This window comes from Chaetodon trifascialis, chromosome 8 (genome assembly GCF_039877785.1).
Source record: "Chaetodon trifascialis isolate fChaTrf1 chromosome 8, fChaTrf1.hap1, whole genome shotgun sequence".
In the NCBI taxonomy this organism is placed as follows: Eukaryota; Metazoa; Chordata; class Actinopteri; order Chaetodontiformes; family Chaetodontidae; genus Chaetodon; species Chaetodon trifascialis.
Genome location: NC_092063.1, coordinates 1,910,349 through 1,930,797, shown reverse-complemented (window position 1 = coordinate 1,930,797; position 20,449 = coordinate 1,910,349). Strand labels below are relative to the sequence as shown.

At 50.1% G+C, this 20,449-nt stretch overlaps 1 protein-coding gene across 2 annotated transcripts in view; it reads right to left on the bottom strand.

Moving 5' to 3' along the window:
• LOC139334989 (nucleolar protein 4-like) overlaps nt 1–20,449 on the bottom strand; it is a 123,377-nt gene that overhangs the window by 4,468 nt on the left and 98,460 nt on the right. For both annotated transcript variants that reach the window (XM_070968324.1, XM_070968325.1), the window contains 3 exons: nt 3,734–4,215; nt 1,204–1,395; nt 481–669 (listed from right to left, as the gene is read on the bottom strand). In XM_070968324.1, the coding sequence (XP_070824425.1) occupies nt 481–669; nt 1,204–1,395; nt 3,734–4,215 (863 nt within the window). The remainder of the gene's footprint in view (nt 1–480; nt 670–1,203; nt 1,396–3,733; nt 4,216–20,449) is intronic.

Genomic DNA, 20,449 nt, shown 5'->3' with positions numbered 1-20,449 from the left:
TCTGACAGCAGGTACGAGGTCACTGTCACAGAGCCCATCAACACTCAAACGTCTGCACAGCTCAGACTGAATCACATCCCCAAACTGCCCAATGCTGCGTTCAAGTCATGCTGGGAAAATAAACACACACAAACAGGATCACAGACACTGCTGCGGCTCACAACTGTTTAACTACCTTTATTTATCCACTTCAACGAATAACAGGCAGAACACGGTCAGACCGCCAGGACGGATGACACCACTAGTCGATTACTGAGACAGAAAATTGATTGATTGATTGATTGATTGATTGGTTGATCAGTCCAGCTTCTGCAGTCTGAGGATTTCTTTTGTCTGTTTCATATAATTCTGAACTGAATATCTTTGGGTTTGGGACTGTTTGTAGGACAAAACCAGACATTCCTGCTAAGTTATTAGTTATGATGGACGCTTCATGAAAACGTTAGGAACAGAAAGAGCTGAGACCAGCAGCTACAGTACCTCCATGCCGTTCTTCTTCATGCGTCGGCAGGATTTGAGGTAGGTGCGGATGCGCTTTCGGGCGCGTTCCTGGAATTCTGGGAACTGTCTGCTGCAGGACTCGATGATGGCCTGGATCTTCTCCTTGGGCTGTTTGGAGATGGGAACCATCCGATCCAAGTTCTCATCCACAAACAGACGCACGAACATCTGCGGGACAACGACACGGCTGTTAGAGAGACGTGGCGAAGTGGAGGCTTTCATGACGCTGTGTGTGGAGCTGCACGTCTGACACGATGATACGATGTTATTACGGCGAACGCTCATTCACACACACACACAGAAACATTCACGAATCTACGTGCAGCTTTCACTCCTTTTGGAAACAGATCTGGCTCTGCAGCTGCTTGATGCTCCGCCTTCTGAACCAGCTTCCTGGTGACGGTGTGAGTCTGCCGGTTGGCGGTGGGCGGGCTGTGCACAGCGGGCGTATCAGAGCTCACTGAACTGACAGCAAATGTGCTGAAAAAACCAAAACGATGAGCTAAAAGGGGCTGAAACCGATCAGCTGTTCGTATAAAGAACTGACATGTGGAGCTTTGTGTGTGTGTGTGTGTGTGTGTGTAGGTGAGTGTGTGTATGTGTGTGTGTGTGTGTGTGTGTGTGTGTGTGTGATCGATGCCACTGACAGCGACAGACCGTCGGCTCTTTGGACTTTAGGTCCGACCCAACGCGCTGACTCACATTGAAGGCCTTTAGTCTCTCGGGATCCACTCCCTCTGTGTCGTTGATCTTGTCGTTGTCGTCGTGGTCGTCATGGTCGTCGTCGTCATCGTCGGGGGCCACCTGGCTGCCGTGGCGACCCATGGTCAGGTCCTCGGCGCTCAAGTCCATCTTCACGCTGTCGTAGCTGCCGCCCGAACTGTACTGAGGGGACTGAACACACACACACACATTAAGTCCATCTGTCTATTCACCCTCTATGTGTCTGTCTCATTAGGATCTGACAGCCAATGAAAACGTCCTGAAATGCACAGATTTAGGTCTTTAGTGGAGACGCTGGACGGACGTGATGAGCCAAATATCAGTCCTCAAAAAAGAAAAGTCAGCCTTAAAGAAATAAAGAATCATATTCAAATATCAAATTAATATTCCAGCGTCTGCTGCGTCCGGACAGGAGGAGGAGGAGGAGGGGAGGAGGAGGGGAGGAGGAGGGGGGGGAGGGGGAGGAGGAGGAGGAGGAGGAGGAGGGGAGGAGGGGGAGGAGGAGGAGGAGGAGGAGGAGGAGGAGGGGGAGGGGGAGGAGGAGGAGGAGGAGGAGGAGGGGGAGGAGGGGGGGGGAGGAGGAGGAGGAGGAGGAGGAGGAGGAGGGGGAGGGGGAGGAGGAGGAGGGGGAGGGGGAGGAGGAGGAGGAGGAGGGGGAGGGGGAGGAGGAGGAGGAGGAGGAGGAGGGGGAGGAGGGGGGGGAGGAGGAGGAGGAGGAGGAGGAGGAGGAGGGGGAGGGGGAGGAGGAGGAGGAGGAGGAGGAGGAGGGGGAGGAGGAGGAGGAGGGGAGGAGGAGGAGGAGGGGGAGGAGGGGGAGGAGGGGGAGGAGGAGGAGGGGAGGAGGAGGAGGGGGAGGAGGGGGAGGAGGGGGAGGAGGAGGAGGGGAGGAGGAGGAGGGGGAGGAGGGGGAGGAGGGGGAGGAGGGGGAGGCAGCTTGGACTCCAGCAGACGACTTCTCGACAGCTCACCTGCGCTCAGGTTCCAGCGTGATCTGTGTTTACTGACTGCACCTCGTTATCTAAGCCTCCTAAGCGCCTCTCCTGCTCTGCAGTCACAGTTACTTGACGAAGCCTTAATTCTCCTGCCTGCTCGTATAATTTCATCACACGCGGTAATTATCTTTTTATAGTTTTGACAACTGTTAATTCTCATCTGTTAGCGTTAATGCAGCTTTCTATAACATTCTTCTGACACAGAGGCGATATTAATCTGCCTCAACGATAAGTCGACGAGCAGAATATCAATCAGCAGCTACTTGGATAATTAATCAATAATGGCTCTGGCTTCCTCAGCGTGAGGGTTTCCTGTTTTTCTCTGTCATCAAACTGACTGTCGGTCTCGTTTCAAAGCAGACTTCTACAAAAATCAGCGACGCTGATGAGGTCAAACGTTAGATATATCGTGTTTGTGCAGGTTTGACGGAGCGTCGCTGCGTGTGTGTGCGTGTGTGCATGAGTGTGTGTTTGTGTGTCCGGGCAGGCTCTCTGGCAGTAATGTCCTGCCTTCAAGGCCGGCCTGTTTTGTTTGTCAGGTTCTGCTATTCAGCTCCGCACAAAGACGCTGAGAGGAGGAAGGAAGGAGACAGATCTCATCTGGTCACCCTGCACCTCCTCTCTCCGTCTCTCCTCCATCTTTTCATCTTCTTTTCCATTCGGTGACTTCTCTTTACAAACGACTGCGCGGGCCTTTCATGTTTCAACAAAGACGGCCCAAACAAGACCACGTGGAAGTGGCAATTAACTAAATCAAATGAAAGTTTCATGTTTACTCTCAGATTATTTCAGTGTGAATAAATGGAAGCAAATGGGCTTTTCTGAAAGAGAAGAAGGAGCCTGTTCTCAGACAGCAGCAGGAGGCAGAGGAGGAGCAGGACTAATGCACTCGGCCGCTTTGTTAGCTCGTCTTCATGTCATAACCTTCACCTCCCGAACAACAGAACCACAGAACATTCAGCACCATTACTTTATCTGCCTGCATATTCAGTTTTCTCTATGGAAACATTAGATTTCAGTGCAATGAAAAGCTGTACTGCTGTTATTCTCCAATGGGTTCAAACAAACAGCTTACACCTGTCCACACTGACATCAGCTCCTGACTAACTTGATGTTTGAACATCGCGCTGAACATCGCTGCGGCTCAGTTTTGCTTTAGTTCAACATTTTGGGGAAATGTGCTTCACTCTGATAGCAGTGCTGTGTTACCCAGCAGGTAAGAAGATCCACCTGAAGCAGCTCTCCAGCCCACAAATGAACACCTTACATCTCATTTCTTTCATCTGGATAAAAACTGAAGTGTCACAACAATATTCACTGTTTTACAGAAGCTGAGCTGCTGTTGGGCAAGCTGCCTGTGTCCAGGTGAGACACCTGGCTGCTGGCGTAGCTTCATACTCACACACAGGTGAGTGGTATCTTCTCGTCGAGCTCATTTCCCTGAACGTCGAACAGTTAAATGCAGATCAACACTCTTTTACTAAACTTAGACGTGAGTTTACAAGCTGACGTCTCACCTTGCCCCCGTACTCCCTGCCGTCTCGGTCCAGTCGCAGCTCTGCAGTGTGTGTGTGGGACTGGGAGTGTGTGTTGGGAGTGTGTGCATTATGTGTGTGAAGTGTGTGCGCGTGCGGCAGCGGCAGCGCCGGGTGCGGAGCCAGGGGAGGTTTGGCGGCCAGCGGGTACTTCCTGCGGAGCTCTTCGGGCGCGTTGGGGTGCAGGGCGCCGAGCAGCGCGGCGGCCGCCGCCGACACAGTGACGGGCAGGTGAGAGGCGGACAGCGGCAGGCGCTGGGGGGGCGGGTCGCTCAGGTTCATCGGCTGCTGGTCCTCGGACGAGGAGGAGGAGGAAGTAGGCGTGCTGAAGTCCAGCGGGGTGGGGCCGCCGTTGCCATTGACGACCTCGGTCTCCCTGACTATGGCAGCGTCGGTTACAGCGGAGGAGGGCGGGGTCAGGGCGGGCAGGCCGTTCCCGCTGCCGCTCTCTGATGACGAATCCTCTGAAAGGAGACAAAGACACGTTCAAGTTCGATCGTGAAAAACACATTTCTCTGCTGCTGAGCTGCTGAACTGAAGCGCCACGCTCGGTGGGAGGTGACGAGACACACACACACACACACACACACACACACACACACACACACACACACACACACACACACACACACACACACACACACACACACACACACACACACATTCTGCTCTCAGTGGTGTTTTTGTGACTGTTCAGCACTGTTGGGACATGTGAGCCGCTGCTCATATTCTTTCTTCAGCTTCTTCATGGCGTCCGAGCTTCTACTCACTGACTTCTGCTTGCTTTATGAAAACGGTATTAAGATGTATTTCCAGCCTCTTCCCGCCCGGCTTTCCTTTAGCATGAAGGCTCCGCAGGAGTGAGGAAAGCTTGTGAGCACGTGTTCCTTCAGGCAAAGTTTAAGTCCTAAAAACTGGACGATCTTGACAAGAAGTGACTGAACTGCAGAAGAAGAATCCCAAAAATAACGCAGCAGCCTATAAGCAACATAACGGTATGTGCATCATCTTACTCTCATCCTTCCTGTGTGTGTGTGTGTGTGTGTGTTGTTGCAGAGAGAACATGTGACATGAGGAACATTATTGGTGCGACAGCAACATAATTACAGCCAAAACTCAGCCTGTATTTTTAGAGGCTGATTACAGAGAGCTCTTATTCTGTGTGAACTGGTCATTAACATTACAGATGTCATATGACTGCTGTTAACCAGCGCTGTGCTGAACACACACACACACACACACACACACACACACACACACACACACACACACACACACACACACACACACACACACACACACACACACACACACACACACGGATGTAAAAGCACTTTGTGTTTGTGCAATAATTTCACGGCTATTTTCTTCCTTCATGCGGCAGCTGAATCTGTGAATGAGCTTCTTATTAACTTTACGCTTCTGTTCATGTTTAAAATAAATAAATTCTCCATCTTTTCTCCATTAATCCCCAACCTGCTATGACAACATGACAACGGCACAAACCATCAGCTTCCCTCTGATATCATTCGCTGTAGAACATTTACTGCGTTCACGTTACTGTGTACACCTCTGTAATCTCGACTGGACCTGGGGGACAGTTAGCGTCTTCCTGCAGGCAGCAGGACTGTGACAGCGAGGACCAGAATGCTTCCGGCAGCTTCTCCAGAGCTTCAGGAGGTTTCATGTGAAATGCAGCGAGTCCTCGGAGAGGCTGCACGAGTCGAGCTGGAGAGAGCAGCTCTCTCCATTTGATTAAAGCCATCCAGTCTGCAGCCCGGCCAGACAATAACACAGTCAACACCCTGCAATATGACAGAGGCCCCTCCCCCTCCCCCGCCTCCACACACAGCCCTCCTCATCACCGTCCCCGGGCTCGTCTTCCACCACTTGAATGGTGACACCCTCTTCGCCCGCCGTCGTTGTTACTGCCACCTCTTCACAGTGGACTCTGTGTGAATTTCAGTTTAAAGCTGCAGACAGAAGCTTTTTGCTCTCAGACTAAAGTGTTAGCTTAGCAGTTAGCTCCACCCGAGCTGCCGCCGAGGACAGAAGGTGGAGATGTGGAGATCTTTACTGAAGTTAAAGCACCAACACAACAGTGTGAACACACTCCATCACAAGACCAATCTTTTCCATATTTAAAATCCTCTCTCCTTTATATATTTATCTTACTTATTCCACAAGCAGCTCGGCTGTGTTGGCCGCGTCAAACAGGATCTGGAGTTCGTAATGATAATCATCTTCCCTCAGTTCGGACTGCGGATAACATGGTGACAGCACAGCAGCTACTCTGATGAAGAGCTTCTGCTATTTCTCGCCAACATTCGTCTTTTTTGACTCTTCCTCCCTCGAGGAAACGTCAAACAGGCATCCGGACTGTTGCCACGGCTCAACTTTTCCTCTCTTTGGTTGTCCCACCTGACAGCAGCAGCCTCAGCATCCCTCCTCCTCCTCCTCACCACGGTTACCTGATTGGCTCAGGAACATATCGTGGGAGGTGTCACACTAGACGAGCCAAGTCAAAAAAATTGTGACATGCCGCATCAGGGACGTCTCACGAGTACAGAGGCCTGATTGTTGTTCACGATCGGCCATGATGCTGATAATCCATCAGCCACGACAGAGTCGCCTCAAAATCGGTATTCATGCGTGTAGTCTTGATCCCAGGATACAGCTCAGACCCCCCCCTGAAGGGACTACGACATGAATCTGAGGGTCTTTAGATGAGATTTTTAAAGTGGGAACTTTGGATTGAAATGCTAACAAACTGCTAACTTCATGAAGAGGAGCAGACAGTGCCGTTCTGGGAGGGGTCTGGCAGGGACCACTGGTAGCTTCACTGGAGTCAAACGCTTCAGTATTTACTGCCAAAGCAGGTTCAACACCCTCTTCTCTCCATCTCTGTCTGCAGCTCTGTTCAGGCAGACGGGCTACTAAATAAGTGATCATGGAATAAATGGTGTGTGCCAAGCAGGCTGGCAGGCAGGATGGATGCCTGTCCGCCTGGCTGTTAACTTTTATTGTCATGAAGAGACGACTGGTCCACAGTCGCACACAGACAGAGGAGGAGGATGGAGGAGCTGCTCACGTTTTAAACAGCCTCTACCCCAATTTACGGTTTGCTGATTAAAAAGAGAAGACGCACTGCAGCTTCCCAGCATCACAAACGTACGAGAAGATGGAGAGCGACGAATGGGGAGAATCTGACTGATGAACATAAAAAGAAAGTGAATGAGACAGAGCAGAAAGATGGGATGAATGAGCTGAAATAGAAACAGAAAGCGGCTCCAATTACAGAGGATTGGAGGAAAGAGACGAGGAGGGAGAAGCAAAAGAGGAAGAGGAGGTCATCTGAATGAGTCAACTGTGCAAAAAACCCTGCAGTAGCTGGACTGAAGGAGAAGAAAGTAATAGAAAGAGAAAGAGAGAGGGGGCTGAAGATGGTATCGACTGTGTCATTCGTTCAGCGGGGGAGGGAGGGGGGAGGGAGGGAGGGAGGGGTGGAGTCCAAACCACTGCATGGAGAGAGGGAGAGATGGGTAGAGAGAGCTAAAGAGGGAGAGGGCGACACTCCATCGAGGGAGGTACAGCCAGGCAGAAGGAAAGAGGTCAGGAGGAGGAGGCAGAGGAGAGGGGAGGGAGGGGGTCATGGCTCGGGGGTGGGGGCAGCAGCAGGAGGAGGAGGAGAGGATGAGGGAGGATTGAGATGGGGGATGGGAGGGAGACTGAGGCGAAGGGGCAGGCACGTGGGAGGTTTTTAGATTTTCATTCTTCCTCTTCTTCTCTTCTCCATTAAAATGCTGGAATGTGTCCAATCATCACGTATTTGTTCGCAGTAATATGCAGTACGGAGTACAGCATACAGAGTACAGGCATCAGACTCGTTAGGAAGCGTGGATGTACACCCTGACTCGGCTTTGTCGTCCTCACGGTTGTGCCAATAAAGCATGAATTTGAATTTGAGGGAGAGGGGTGGATGAAAGGGGAAAGGAGAGGGAGGAGTGCGAGGGAGGCCCTGAGACCTGGAGGGAGGAAAGCATGGGAGTGTGTTTCTGAGTGCGTGGGGAGTATTCATGCGTGGAGGCGAAGGCCAACCTAATTCCTGCCGCTTGGACACAAATCCCCCCCCAGCAGCAGGACCACCGTCACTGCCTCCATCCCTCCAGACGACACAGCACCTCCGCTCGCTCCTCAGCTCCCTCTTATTTTCCCTGCCCTGCCTGTTTTTTCTCCTGAGACACAGACAAGCTGCAGCCTTCCTCATCCTCATCCTCATCCTCTACCTCCACTCTTCGTCCCTCTCTGACTCAGACAGAAACAGGAAGCAGCGGTCCTGCCTCTCTCTCGTCTCTTCAGATACACGACATCGTCTGGTTTGACAGAAGCAGACTGTTGAGGACGAAAGGCTGGACGACGTGCTGTTGTATCCTGTGACGTCTGTCCTGCTGGAGGACATTCATGTCGTGTTCACATGCTTCTCTGGACTTCTGGTTTAGGCCTCTTAGCTCCACTGAAGCCAAATCTTTCGGACCCTGAAACATTTTCTGCATCGGCTTCTTACGACACAAAACATTTTGGACTGCACGGAAGAAAACAAGCAAAGTGTCTCTGAGTCCATGAGTTCATCTCCTTCATCCAATCATGTGCTCACAAAGCGGTGAACCTCGCTCCATCCTCGCTCTCCCAGTCTGCAAAACGTGTCGCTGCATCAGATTCACAATAAGCTGATGAGGAAAAACATGAAATATACTGACTCTGAGCTGCTTTCAGGTCAGTTTCTGAAGGTATCTGGTTCTGCTAATGCAGCGTCTGCTGCTCGGGAGTCAAAAACATTCAATGCTTCAGATAAATCCTTGATTTTTTCAGTTTTCGGGGGCTTTACTGCTGCAGGGTGCAGACGCTCGACAGTCACACTGGTTGCTCAGGTGTCCACATACTTTTGTCCACGTGGTCTGACGTGTCCTGCTCTTTTGCCCTCCTCCTCTCTCCACATGAAGCGCGTCAGCTCGTGTTTGTACGTGACCTTTCCGAACGCAGCAGAAGAGGACAGTTAACACCAGCGTTTGCTCTCCTGCGCCGTCACGATTAAGCACTTGAAAAGCCGGCTGTAAAACAGCACATGAAACATTATCGCCAGTCACTTCAAGCTGTTTCTCCGCAGGTCAGGACACCAAAATTCAAGAGTTATGACGCAAATAAAACAGATTGATTCCGCCACACAGACGAATGCTGCACAATGCAGCCATTCATGCATCTGACTCTGGGCTGAGGTACACGTTTCATGACGCTCAGACACAGAAACTTGAAGTAATTCGGCCGTAAATATGTTAGCGACAGCGTTTACACAAGATGCTTCCCATAACACAGTTTACACTCGATCATTTAACAGCTTAATCTAACACAACTCAGTGTTTCCAAGGACGCAACCTTCATTTCTTATTTATGATCATCTGCATGTTTGTTTGTTCTCGCTCGGCTTTACGTTTCATCTCACATTCAGGTGGATGAGCTGAGCTCAGTTAGCTGCCCTGATAGCCTTTTAGCTACTAGCTTGACTGCTGTTGATCATTTCCTGAAGCCCGTGGTGACGTCTTCAAGTCCAATATTCAGTTAACACATCTGAGAAGCTGAGGTGGTGATGTTTAGGATTCGTGCTTAAAAATGACAAATCCATTCATGCAGACTCACTAATGCAACCACGCGTAGTCCCAAATACTCAGCACAGCTAAATATGCTACTCCCACACTGCTCCATCGTCCCTTCAGCGGGAGCGTTTAGTGATTTCTCGGTGGATCAACACTTGAGTTAAATATTCTGAACATACAGATGAACAGAAGCTGGCGGGGAAAATGTTTTTACGGACATTTTGACACATTTTGATGCTGTTGGTCTCGATGATAAGCGCGGCGAGCAGACTGCAGCTGTGGTGTATTTCGTGTAGAGAGAAGCCTTCAGCGCCACTTCTTCATGACTCAACACTTGACGGCAGACAAAGCGGGTTCATTTCTCAAGGACGCGCTGGAGGGAGGCTAAAACGCGACCTTTTACCTGCAGAAAAGCCTCTCTACCTACATCAGCGCCTCTCCTCCTTCACCCGCTGCCATCTGTCCTTCCCCTCCGCCCGTCCTCCCTCTCGTCCAGTCTCTGGGCAGAAGTACAGTGACTGCGATGCACGGCAGTGTTTAGCCTTTCCTGCAGCCTGAGGGGGGACAGGGGGCACCCGGTGTGTTTAGGAGGGCAAATGTCCTCTCATGTCAAGGACACACACGCAGAGAGCGGAAAGCCTACGTGTCCCCAAAGAGAAGCAGGACAGGTGGACCGAGACTTGGACAGTCAATCATTGCTCGACCCACAATCCACCGGGAGGACGAGGAAGATGCTGCATCAGCCGGCCTGGCAGCACACATCTCCATCACTGTGTGTGTATGATCTGTCAAACATGAGTAAGAGTGTGTGCGTGTTTGTGTGTTCGTGGCGTGCAAACGGCCGTATCAACTGTCAAGCTGTTGGCTGGAAGCGGCGCGCAGGCGGGCGGCAAACAGATCGTAAATCACGCTCGATTCCGTCTTTTCATTTCACTTCGCTGCTGCTTTGTCACTCAAGTGAAGGGTGGAAACAAGACAGCGCGGTGGAAACGGACAAAAACCGTCAGCCTGCTGACATTCAGATTACGGCGTGAACAAGAGGATGATGAGATCACGCTAAGATTTCACCACGAGCTGCTCTGAACCGTCACGTCGCCAGACTCCGATACGTCTTACAGCTGCAGATGTCCTCTTCTTAAACCTTCTTCAACGTTGTGCCTGCTGTCATCGTTTGGTTCAGGAGCAGGAGGGGAAATGAGCAGTTTGTTCGGCTTCAAACCTGTGACCCTGCACTAACAGAGGGACATAAAATCACTTCTCTGTGACACCTTGGCTGTTCACTGTCCATATCAGTCAAAGTGTCCCTGATCACAACAGCCTGTGGACTCAACTCTGAATGCCTGCGATGTCAAATGTATTATAAATGTGATAAAACAGCTTCAGTCTGAAGTTTTTCTAAGCCTTTAACACGCATTGGTCTGTAGAGGAGATGAATGGAAATGAGGCAGAGTGGAGGAACAAGATGCATCAAAGGTCCTTAGCTGGACTCACACCAGGGACGCTGTGGTTGGACTTCGGGATCTTAACCCTTTAACCGCGGGGACGCCACATGAAACATCTTCTAAAAGAAAAATTCTACTTGAAATCGCATCAATCGGCACTTAAAGCGCAGGCAGAGGGAAGAAGATCCAAGTTACAGAGAACATGAACCTCAAACGTTCTTCTTCTAGCAGCTCTGTTCTCATAGTGACGCACCGACTGATGCTGTGAACACCAACAATACAATTAAGCAACATCAAACATGCAGTGAATTATTGAGAGCGTGCTGCCGTACAGCAGATCAATGATGAGCTGCTTCAGCACAGATGGTGATTACAGCGGATATAAGAGTACAGATCATTGGAGAAAAAAGGTTTGTGTGATAAAACCACATCTGACTGTTGCTGCAGAGCTCGAACTGAGCAAAGAACACGATACCAGAGTGAGCCGGTGCTTCGCTTCACAGGGAAAAGCACGAGGGCCTCTCGAGCAAAGCTCCCTCCGCACGCTACGGCACGCTAAGTCGACCTGCAGTCATTTCTAATTAGACAGAAGATAAACGTCCACGTGAACTTGAGAGCAACGGCCCTTTGATTAAAAAATAAGACGTATATCACCTGAGCGGAGCTCCGAACAGGAGCGAAGGAGCGCGTTTCAATCAATGTGATTTAATAATCGTTGCAAGATATTTTACATTTCAGGCGCACACGAGGGAGAGCGCAGCAAATCAATGTCTCCATTGTAGTGATGGGGCCACTTGTGCATTGACTCAAACGGGCCGGGCAGATTAAAAACCCTGGCATTAATTAAGCAGATTGTTTCTTTAATGCGGTGCAGAAATAAAGGCCATGTAAACAGTAGCCCGAGGGGGAGGACCCCCGCTTCCACTGGCAAACAATCCCTGCTGAGGTGGAAATAAAGTCTGCCTCCTCCCCGTCCTCTTCATTTATTTCTCCTCATGTCAGCTCTCCTCTCCCGTGGCACAGCTCTCATTTGCTGCAAGCCTCTCCCCTCCTCTCGCTCTGTCTGACTTCTTCTTCCTCACCCCTTCATCGAATCACTGACAGCACAGACAGTCCACGCAGCACAGACAGGTTTCTCTTAATGATCAGTAATAATCAGCAGCTTAGCAGCAGCAAACGTCACACAGGCTTCATGTTCGGCTGCATGCTGATTTACTGCGGCAAATGTCGAGCTGCTGCCCTCTCTTGGTTCCAGCAGGACACACAGTGTGACCTGGTGTGTGTGTGTGTGTGTGTGTGTGTGTGTGTGTGTGTGTGTGTGTGTGTGTGTGTGTGTGTGTGTGTGTGTGTGTGTGTGTGTGTTCTGCGTCTGTCACAGGCTGCATTATGCGACCCTGCTCTTCACTCTGTATGTAAGTGCGAGTTCATGTGGGTGTATGTATGCGATCTGTGCGTCACACGGTCACATGGTCACATGGTACAGGACGCAGTAATGACCCCTGGGAGAGCAGAGCGCTCTGACCTTCATCAGGCAGCGGATCACTGTGCTGAACTTGTGTCCTGGCTGAACTGATGGTCTTCACGCCGGATTATGTGTTTTCTGCGCTGGAAAATAATCAATTGAGGTTTTTATGGTATTCATGGTTAAAGTCTCTCCTGTGAAAAGCTATTCACAGAAACGAGTCTTTACATGCAGCTGAGGTTAAACGGTTTTCATTGTACTGTGTAAACTGAAAAGGTCACACGGGGCATCTGCAGAAAGCTGCCATTAAGAGCTGATCATTTTTTTAATGGCACCGAGAGCGAAGCCTTTGTGAATAAAACACAGCCAGGTTCAAAGCTTCACAGAGTTTTTATCTTCTCAAATTCATGCTCTCTTTACACCAGTCTGACTCGTATTCACTTACACTGAAGGTGTTTCTACTATTCTGTCCACCCCACGAACTGCAGCTCCAAAGAGACCACAAAGTTGAATCAATGCCTTTTTAAAAGAGCTCCAACAAACCCTGAACATCATAAACTTGATGAAGGGTTTAATGCCTGAGTTTTAGTTCAGTGTACCTAATAAACTGGCAACTGAGTGCAGGTTCATAGTACTGCATCGTCTGTAAGTGGGCAGACTGGTAATCAGATGTGCATACGATCAGAAACAGAAGCACCTCTCAACTGGAAGTCATTTCATTCACCAAATCAGGTGACCTTTATTGTGAAGAGAACAGGAAGTGTTGGCAGTTTTCATATTTAACTGGAATAGGGAAAGTAAGATTACAGTGATTTTAATGCAGGATGGAGATGCCAAGGAGACAGACACAGACACACACACACACACACACACACACACACACACAGAGCTTACCAAATGGCCTGATACCAAAAACCCCCCCCCCAAAAAAAACCCGACAACAACAAAAAAAACAAATGTGGTGCTTTTTACATTTCTACAATTATCTGTCTGCTATTAAGAGCACTGAATCGATTTGAGTGTCATTAGCAGGCTGGGCGTTGTTGAGTGGACTGCAGAGGGGAAGGGGGGGGGAGAAGTAAAACTAGCAGGAAAAGTAGGGGAGGGCTGAAGGGATGAAGAGCATGAACGAGACTGAAGAGGACAGGACGGTGAGGAGGAGAGGAAAGGTGGATACATGAGGAGGGATGAAAGGAAGGAAGAGGAGAAGCAAATGAGATGAAGAGGAGGAGAAGACAGGAGGAGAGGAGGGAGATGAAAAGAAAAGCAACAGAGAAGGAGAAGTAGAGGAGTGCTGATAGGAGGGTAGAGGGGAGTACAAAGGAGCAGAGAGGAGCACAGAGGGAGGGGTGGATGGAGGGATGAGAGGAGGAGTGGAGGCTCGAATGGGTCGTCCCCTGTCGTTTTTCATTTGCGGCTTCACAACACAGTGACAGCCCCCCCCGAGGAGCTAACCTAAGCGAGAGTGGTAACAGATGCTAATTCCTTCACTCCTCTCCTCCTCCTCCTCTTCCTTGGCCTACTGTCCCAAGGGATGGAGAGCCACGGGGAGGCTGCTGGAGAGAAAGAAGGAGGGGAGGAGGCGGTGGAGGCCTGTGTGTGTGTGTGTGTGTGTGTGTGTGTGTGAGTGAGTGAGTGGGGGGGGGGGGGAGCCGGCGACTCCCGCGTGGGATTACAATGGATTATCCCGCTAAGACGCGGCACGAGCTGCTTGCTAGCTCTCCGAGCCTGCATGCCGCACCCCGCAATGCACCGTATGGCCCTGCCCTGCCTGGCATCGCCATAGCAACGACCCCCCAAGTCCAACCCACGTTACACACACCCTCCTGGTGACAGCACCAGCTGGCACACACATGAACACAAACACACAGCCTGGTTCATCGTCTCCACTAAAAACTCATTCAGATCGTCTCTTTCACTGTTCTCAGATCAGTTTGGTGGGTCTGGTCGCTGCTGCCTTCGCTCTGGGACTGTGTGACGGGAAGGTTTCTGTTCTGTTTGTGTCTGTGAGCTGATCAGAAGCAGGAAAGGCCATCAGGCTGAGGCTGAAGCCAGGCTGCTGCTGTGAAACCCAGTGATGTGTCACTGATCACTGTACTTTGTGTTACTTTGACCAAAATAACCGCAGAAATACGACTGTGGTATAATTGGCTGTATGTTAGAGTTACGTTTCATGACCATGCCTTTTACTGCGCCATGTCAGCTTACGGTCGCTTGTGACGGGAGTTTTGCCGTTGAGCTTCATCAGACGCGTTTTATCTACTCGCTCGTCTCAGACAACAGATTTACTCTGGTTTAATCTCTGAGGCCGTCTGCAGCGCCTCTGTGCAGCTTGTCCCTCAGCGGCGTCTCGCAGGCAGAGCCGCGACCTGCAGAGGTCATTTACGTCTGCCAATGAAAAGGGCACACACACGCACACACACACTGGAGCTACAGCAATGGCCTACACTTCCCATCATGCCGTGCTGGACTGAGTCGCTTCTCAAGTTTGCTGCTTTCTATTCTAAAATGCTAACGTTGCTTCATAACACCAGTGTTTGTGTAACGGTGTGTGTGTTCAGATCGTTTTAATCACAGCGACGTTTCTCTGCCCAGCGCAAACACAGCAGCTCATTAGCAACATGTTACATGACTACACTACTGCCAGATGATGGTTTTGTTATGCAGAAGAAGCGCTGCTGCATTAAAAATGAAGAGGAAGAGCGAGAGGAAGATGTGTACACTGGGTCTCTCTGCTCAGGCCTCCTGGACCTGAACGTATACAGTGTGCAGGCGAGCTGATCGAAACATCTACAGACGATAGAGGAGCCTCCTGCAGTGTGTGTGCGTCCTCTAAAGTCTTTGAGGTGTCCTGCCATCACCAATGGGTGTGTGTGTGTGTGTTGACACCTGGACAGCTCACCTGCATGGAGCCTGCAGAGGGCCATCTGGACACCACACACACACACACACACACATCCACATTCATTATGCATGTGTTCAAAAGCACATGCTTTCATCAGATCGGACACCTACACACACCCCAACCGGCCACTGGATTTCAGCGGACACCCACCGCGGTCGTCAGTGAGTCTGACGGAGAATCGTTCTGCGGCGAGCTGTAACATCCCGCCGTGAAGGACAGACGGAAAATGGTTTCATGGCACGAACCTGCTGCCTCTCTTAAAAGGGCCGGCTCTGTGGATGGATGATGTCTCTGCAGAGAGGCAGAGAGGAGGATCTGCACAGCGACGGCTAAAAGCCTGATCGGTGTGAGGGCGAGATATCCGCAGCTACAGGAAGAGGCCTGTTCTGATTCATGTTCTCACGGCAGCTGGATCTGCAGCAGCTCAGTGCAGAGAAGAAGCAGATCTGCTCGCTTTAATCTGCTCTCTGTTTGATAATTCATGCTTCTGCATGAGCTCTGAGAAGCCCTCGTTTCATCCATCCAGCTCCTTTGCCCTCCTCCCATCTGCTTCTGTTCCTCCTTTTGTTTTCAGACTCAGACCTCTGGAGCTCGCCCGCCATGTCTCACCCCTTCACATGCAAAGAGAAATGCATCATCAGACACAAACAGAGAGGGAGCAGAGGAGGAGGACAGGCCAGCAGGAGACACCAGAAGAGAGGATGAGGAGGGGAGAGGGAGGCTGGCTCTGCGTGTCTGTTATAGCTGGATAAAGGAGAGCAGGAGGAGGAGACTCACACCTGTCAGTCAGCAGGCAGAGACAGCAGGGAGGCTGAGACAGGGTGGACGGACGGCTGGACGGACGGCTCGCAGGCCGCGGCGCTGCACTGAGATCAGCCAGTGTTGACACACGGAGAGGAAACCGTGTCAGATGATCAAACATCGACTGAACGAAGCCGCTGGACTGCAGCAACGACTCCCTGGATGTCTCTTATCTGAGCGTGTCAACCTGTTGCTCACTGACTCACTCTATTAAAGATAAAGCAGAAAGTTTGGTGCAACAGATCCACCGATCCTGACTCAGAGCCGGATGATCTTCAGGTGAGGAAATATCACACTTTACCTGTCGGTGTTTGAGCAGACAGTGAGTCAACACGCCGCCTGAAATCTGCTGCAGCAACAAAGTCTCACAAGAAGCGTTGCACAAACGTCTGTGTGCAAAATTTGGGTGAACTAAATGTTGTCTTTGTGTGTGTGCGTGTGCGTGTGTGTGTGTGTGTGTGTGTGTGTGTGGGAGGGAGACAGTCTCTGCAGTATAAAGAGTGTGGAAGGTCAACAGGGTAGAATAGGAGGATGGTACAGTCAGCAGAGGAGCAACAAAGACACTGCTGTCACAGCCTGGCACTGCTTATACACACACACACACACACACACACACACACACACACACACACACACACACACACGCACACACACACACACACACACACGCACACACACACACACACACACTTTGTTAAAGAGATTTTGAGACTTTCCCATTAAACATTAGATAGAAAACGATGAAGATGCTAAAGATGCTAAAGACGCTAACAGGAGAGTTTACACACCACACACAAGCAAACATCAGGCAGGGTCGTCAGTGGAGGCAGATTCTGCTTCAGGGCTCGTGAAAGCTGAACTTCTCTGAAGAATTTTCATGAATCTTATCATTTCGGGACGGAAGAGCCTCTGAAGCAGGATGAGACACTTAATCTGCGCCGTGAATTCAGTTAAAAGCGTCTTTAAGGAAGCTCCAGGAGACATTACTGCATTTAAACGGCTAATTAAAAAGAAAACACACATGAGGAAATACTTCAGGCCTGGGATAATGTCATACCGTCGTCTTTCAGTGGGATTGTGCTGCGATGATACTGTACGCTGTTATCACTGAACAAAATGACCTTTTTATGAGGTCTGCCATTAAAAATGTTGTTTACAGCACATCACAATATAGATTTCAGCCATGTGTCGTTCTTATTGTTATTATCCAACATACACAGAAATCAAAGAGAGGTTTGAGGTGTGTTTTTGCAGCTGTAATCGGGGACAAAACCATCAGCGGGTGATTATTTAAACGAGTGTTTGGTGACGCTGAAAGCACGCGGATCAACTTTTCCACTGAGTCAATTACACAAACCCAGCGAGCCGAAGGCACGGCGAGCCGGGGAAGCCCACGTTATTTTTTTTAAGGGATGATGAAATTCATCATCACAAGTGAGGAGGATAATGAGGTGAGATAATAGCTGTCATGTTGTAATCCAGAGTCAGCGCTCTGTGCGGCAGAGTAATGCAGGATCCGGGCAGTCAGTCAACGAGCTAATAGGATGGGACGAGCCAACGCCAGCCAGCCAGCCGCGATGCCAACATGACACAATGCAGCGCACACGGCTGCCGCAGGGGACACACACGCACAAGTACACACACACACACACACACACACACTGCACGCTGCTTGTTTGCTCCTCCGTCATCCCTCTCTCTCTCACACACACACACACACAGAAACCACATCCCTCCGTGCCCTTTCACCCACTTCCCTCTCTGACTCGCTGCTGTCCATCATCCTCGGCGGCCCCTGGCGAGCGGGCTGATGTGGCTCCAGAGGCTGATGGATGCAGCGGCTCGCGGGTCAGATGACTGTCTCTCAGTGTTTTCCCCGAATATCTAAAACATCTTAAACTTTGTGTTTTTGTCCCACTCTAATGGACAGCTGACATCCTCTCCAGGCGGGGAAACCACCACCAGCCACACGCTGGTCGGACGCTGACAGCCATTTGTCAGCTTTACTGAACGCCCGGGCGAATCGAAGGAAAGCATCAGAGGAAGAGTGGAGAAATTATTTCTGGATTTGGGGAGTTATTAGCGACAGGTGGACGACAAACCTGCACTGGCCGTCAGACGGTTTGTGTGAAGCACAGAAACATCACGACACAGCGACATCACGATGATTTCCACGCGTTAAAAGAAGCAGAGGTCCTTCTAAATGTCTTCGTCCACTTCCAAGAGAGCTCATCTGTGATTCAATGAGCAGGACACAGAAGCACAGATCCTGCAGCACGACACAAACCAGCCTGACCGACCCATCAGGAAATGACAGAAGCAGGCTAATGCTAAAAATGAGCTAAATCATGTTGCCCTCTTTTCCAGACCAGCATCAGATGCACGCTCTCCCCCTCCTCCTCCTCTTATCTTGAACATGAGAGCTGGCATCTCTACTTGAATCTGTTTATTTCTATTTAGATCAACTTTTGAGATTCAACAGATTCACTGCCTCAAAAAAAGTCAGGCGCAGATAAAGCCGTTGTTGAGAGCTTCCTCTGAACCAACCTGTGGCCAAAAATCAGCCTTCACGAGGTCAGTCAGAGAGTAAAGTAACGAAGCAGACAAACAGCAGAACGTCTTCCAAATGTCCTGAATATTGATGATTACAGAGGAGCAGAAGAGCAGCGAGGGTGAGGAGGAAAGAGCTTCACCCGTCCTGAATGGACATTATTGTCAGGTTTAACAGCCAGAGACAAAAAGCCTGTTCAAGGCTCTGACGGGAAGAATAATAGACAGAAGGGAGAGACAGAGACATACAGTCACACAGACGAGGAAGAGTAAGCAAGAGCGCTGGATGAGAAATCACAAGCAGGAGAGAGAGAGAATAAAGAGGTGGAGAGAGCATCAGTATGAAGGAGGAGAGAGAGAGAGAGAGAGAGAATAAAGAGGTGAAGAGAGCATCAGTATGAAGGAGGAGAGAGAGAGAGAGAATAAAGAGGTGAAGAGAGCATCAGTATGAAGGAGGAGAGAGAGAGAGAATAAAGAGGTGGAGAGAGCATCAGTATGAAGGAAGAGAGAGAGAGAGAATAAAGAGGTGGAGAGAGCATCAGTATGAAGGAGGAGAGAGAGAGAGAATAAAGAGGTGGAGAGAGCATCAGTATGAAGGAAGAGAGAGAGAGAGAATAAAGAGTTGGAGACAGCATCAGTATGAAGGAGGAGAGAGAGAGAGAGTCAACCAGGCGGCTTGTTTACTCTCATTTGCTCTAAAATCACTCCACTGATTTCAGCCTCATCAACAAAAACACACATGTAAATGTGGAAAGTGCAAAGACTGTAATTATCTACATTAACAGCATCAATTTTCAGTAATTATGATAATGATCAGCGAACACATTCACAGCTCCATTTGTTATTTAAATGTGGTCCCTGTTTCTCCTCCGCATCACTTCCTGCGTTCCTTCCTTCCTCAGAGTAAAACAGCAGCAGTCAGAGACGGAAACAGGAACATCCATGAGATGGAGACATGAGGACGTGATGCGTTCACGGACAGACGCCGCAGCCTCCACGGCGTCGGGAAACGTTTTAAAAAAGAAACGTTCCTCCTGTGGAGGTACTCAGCGAGAAGCAGAGTGTGCGATGTGAACATGGAGGTAAACAAAGCAGAATGTTTTCTGATGAAGATCATCAGTTCAGCGCGTTCGGCAGTGAGGGCGGCGTCTCCGGTTTGAGCTCGTCGTAGTTTCACTGCAGATTCGCTGAGAAAAACTCAAGAAAGAATCTGTTTATTTGTTTGCGTCGAAGTGAACTCCACAGAGGACCTTTAAGATTAACTGGCTTCAGTGTTTTCAAAGGGTCTAAAGATGGGGGGTGTCTGAGCTGTGCAGATTATCAACCCCCCAGGCTCATTTCTGATTGGTGAGATGTGAAAGGTGTCGCTCACAGAGACGAACCCACCATCACCTGAACTCTTCTTCTCCTCGTGAATTTTAATCCAGTTCATTAACGAGCGGACGAGTTTCAGTAACTCAGAGCTGAGTTCATGGGAGGAAAGGCCTGAACGCCACGAAGCACAGTTAAGGTAGAAATGCCAAAATCATGTTTAGGAAACATCTTCCAGCTGTTTGGGTCGCTCGGACGCTCGGTGGAGGCGAAGCTCGGACTGATTTCACTCACTTTCCAGAGTTTGTTCACAGCATCAGTGAGCTGATCTGGACTTTTTTAGACTTGGAGCTGTTTGCTGGTCTTCCTGCCAGGTTCTGGTCCGGCTCCGTCACACCTGATCCACACTGAAGCTCCACCGTGAGGACAGCGCGGTGTGAGAATCACGGTGAAAGGCGGAAAGAGACGCAGCCGAGCCTTTGCTTTTCATCCGCTCCTGATTGGACGAAGCTGGACTGCGTGCCCGTCCGTCAAAGACAGAAGGGACACAGTGACATTAAAGATGTCTGCGAGCTCGTC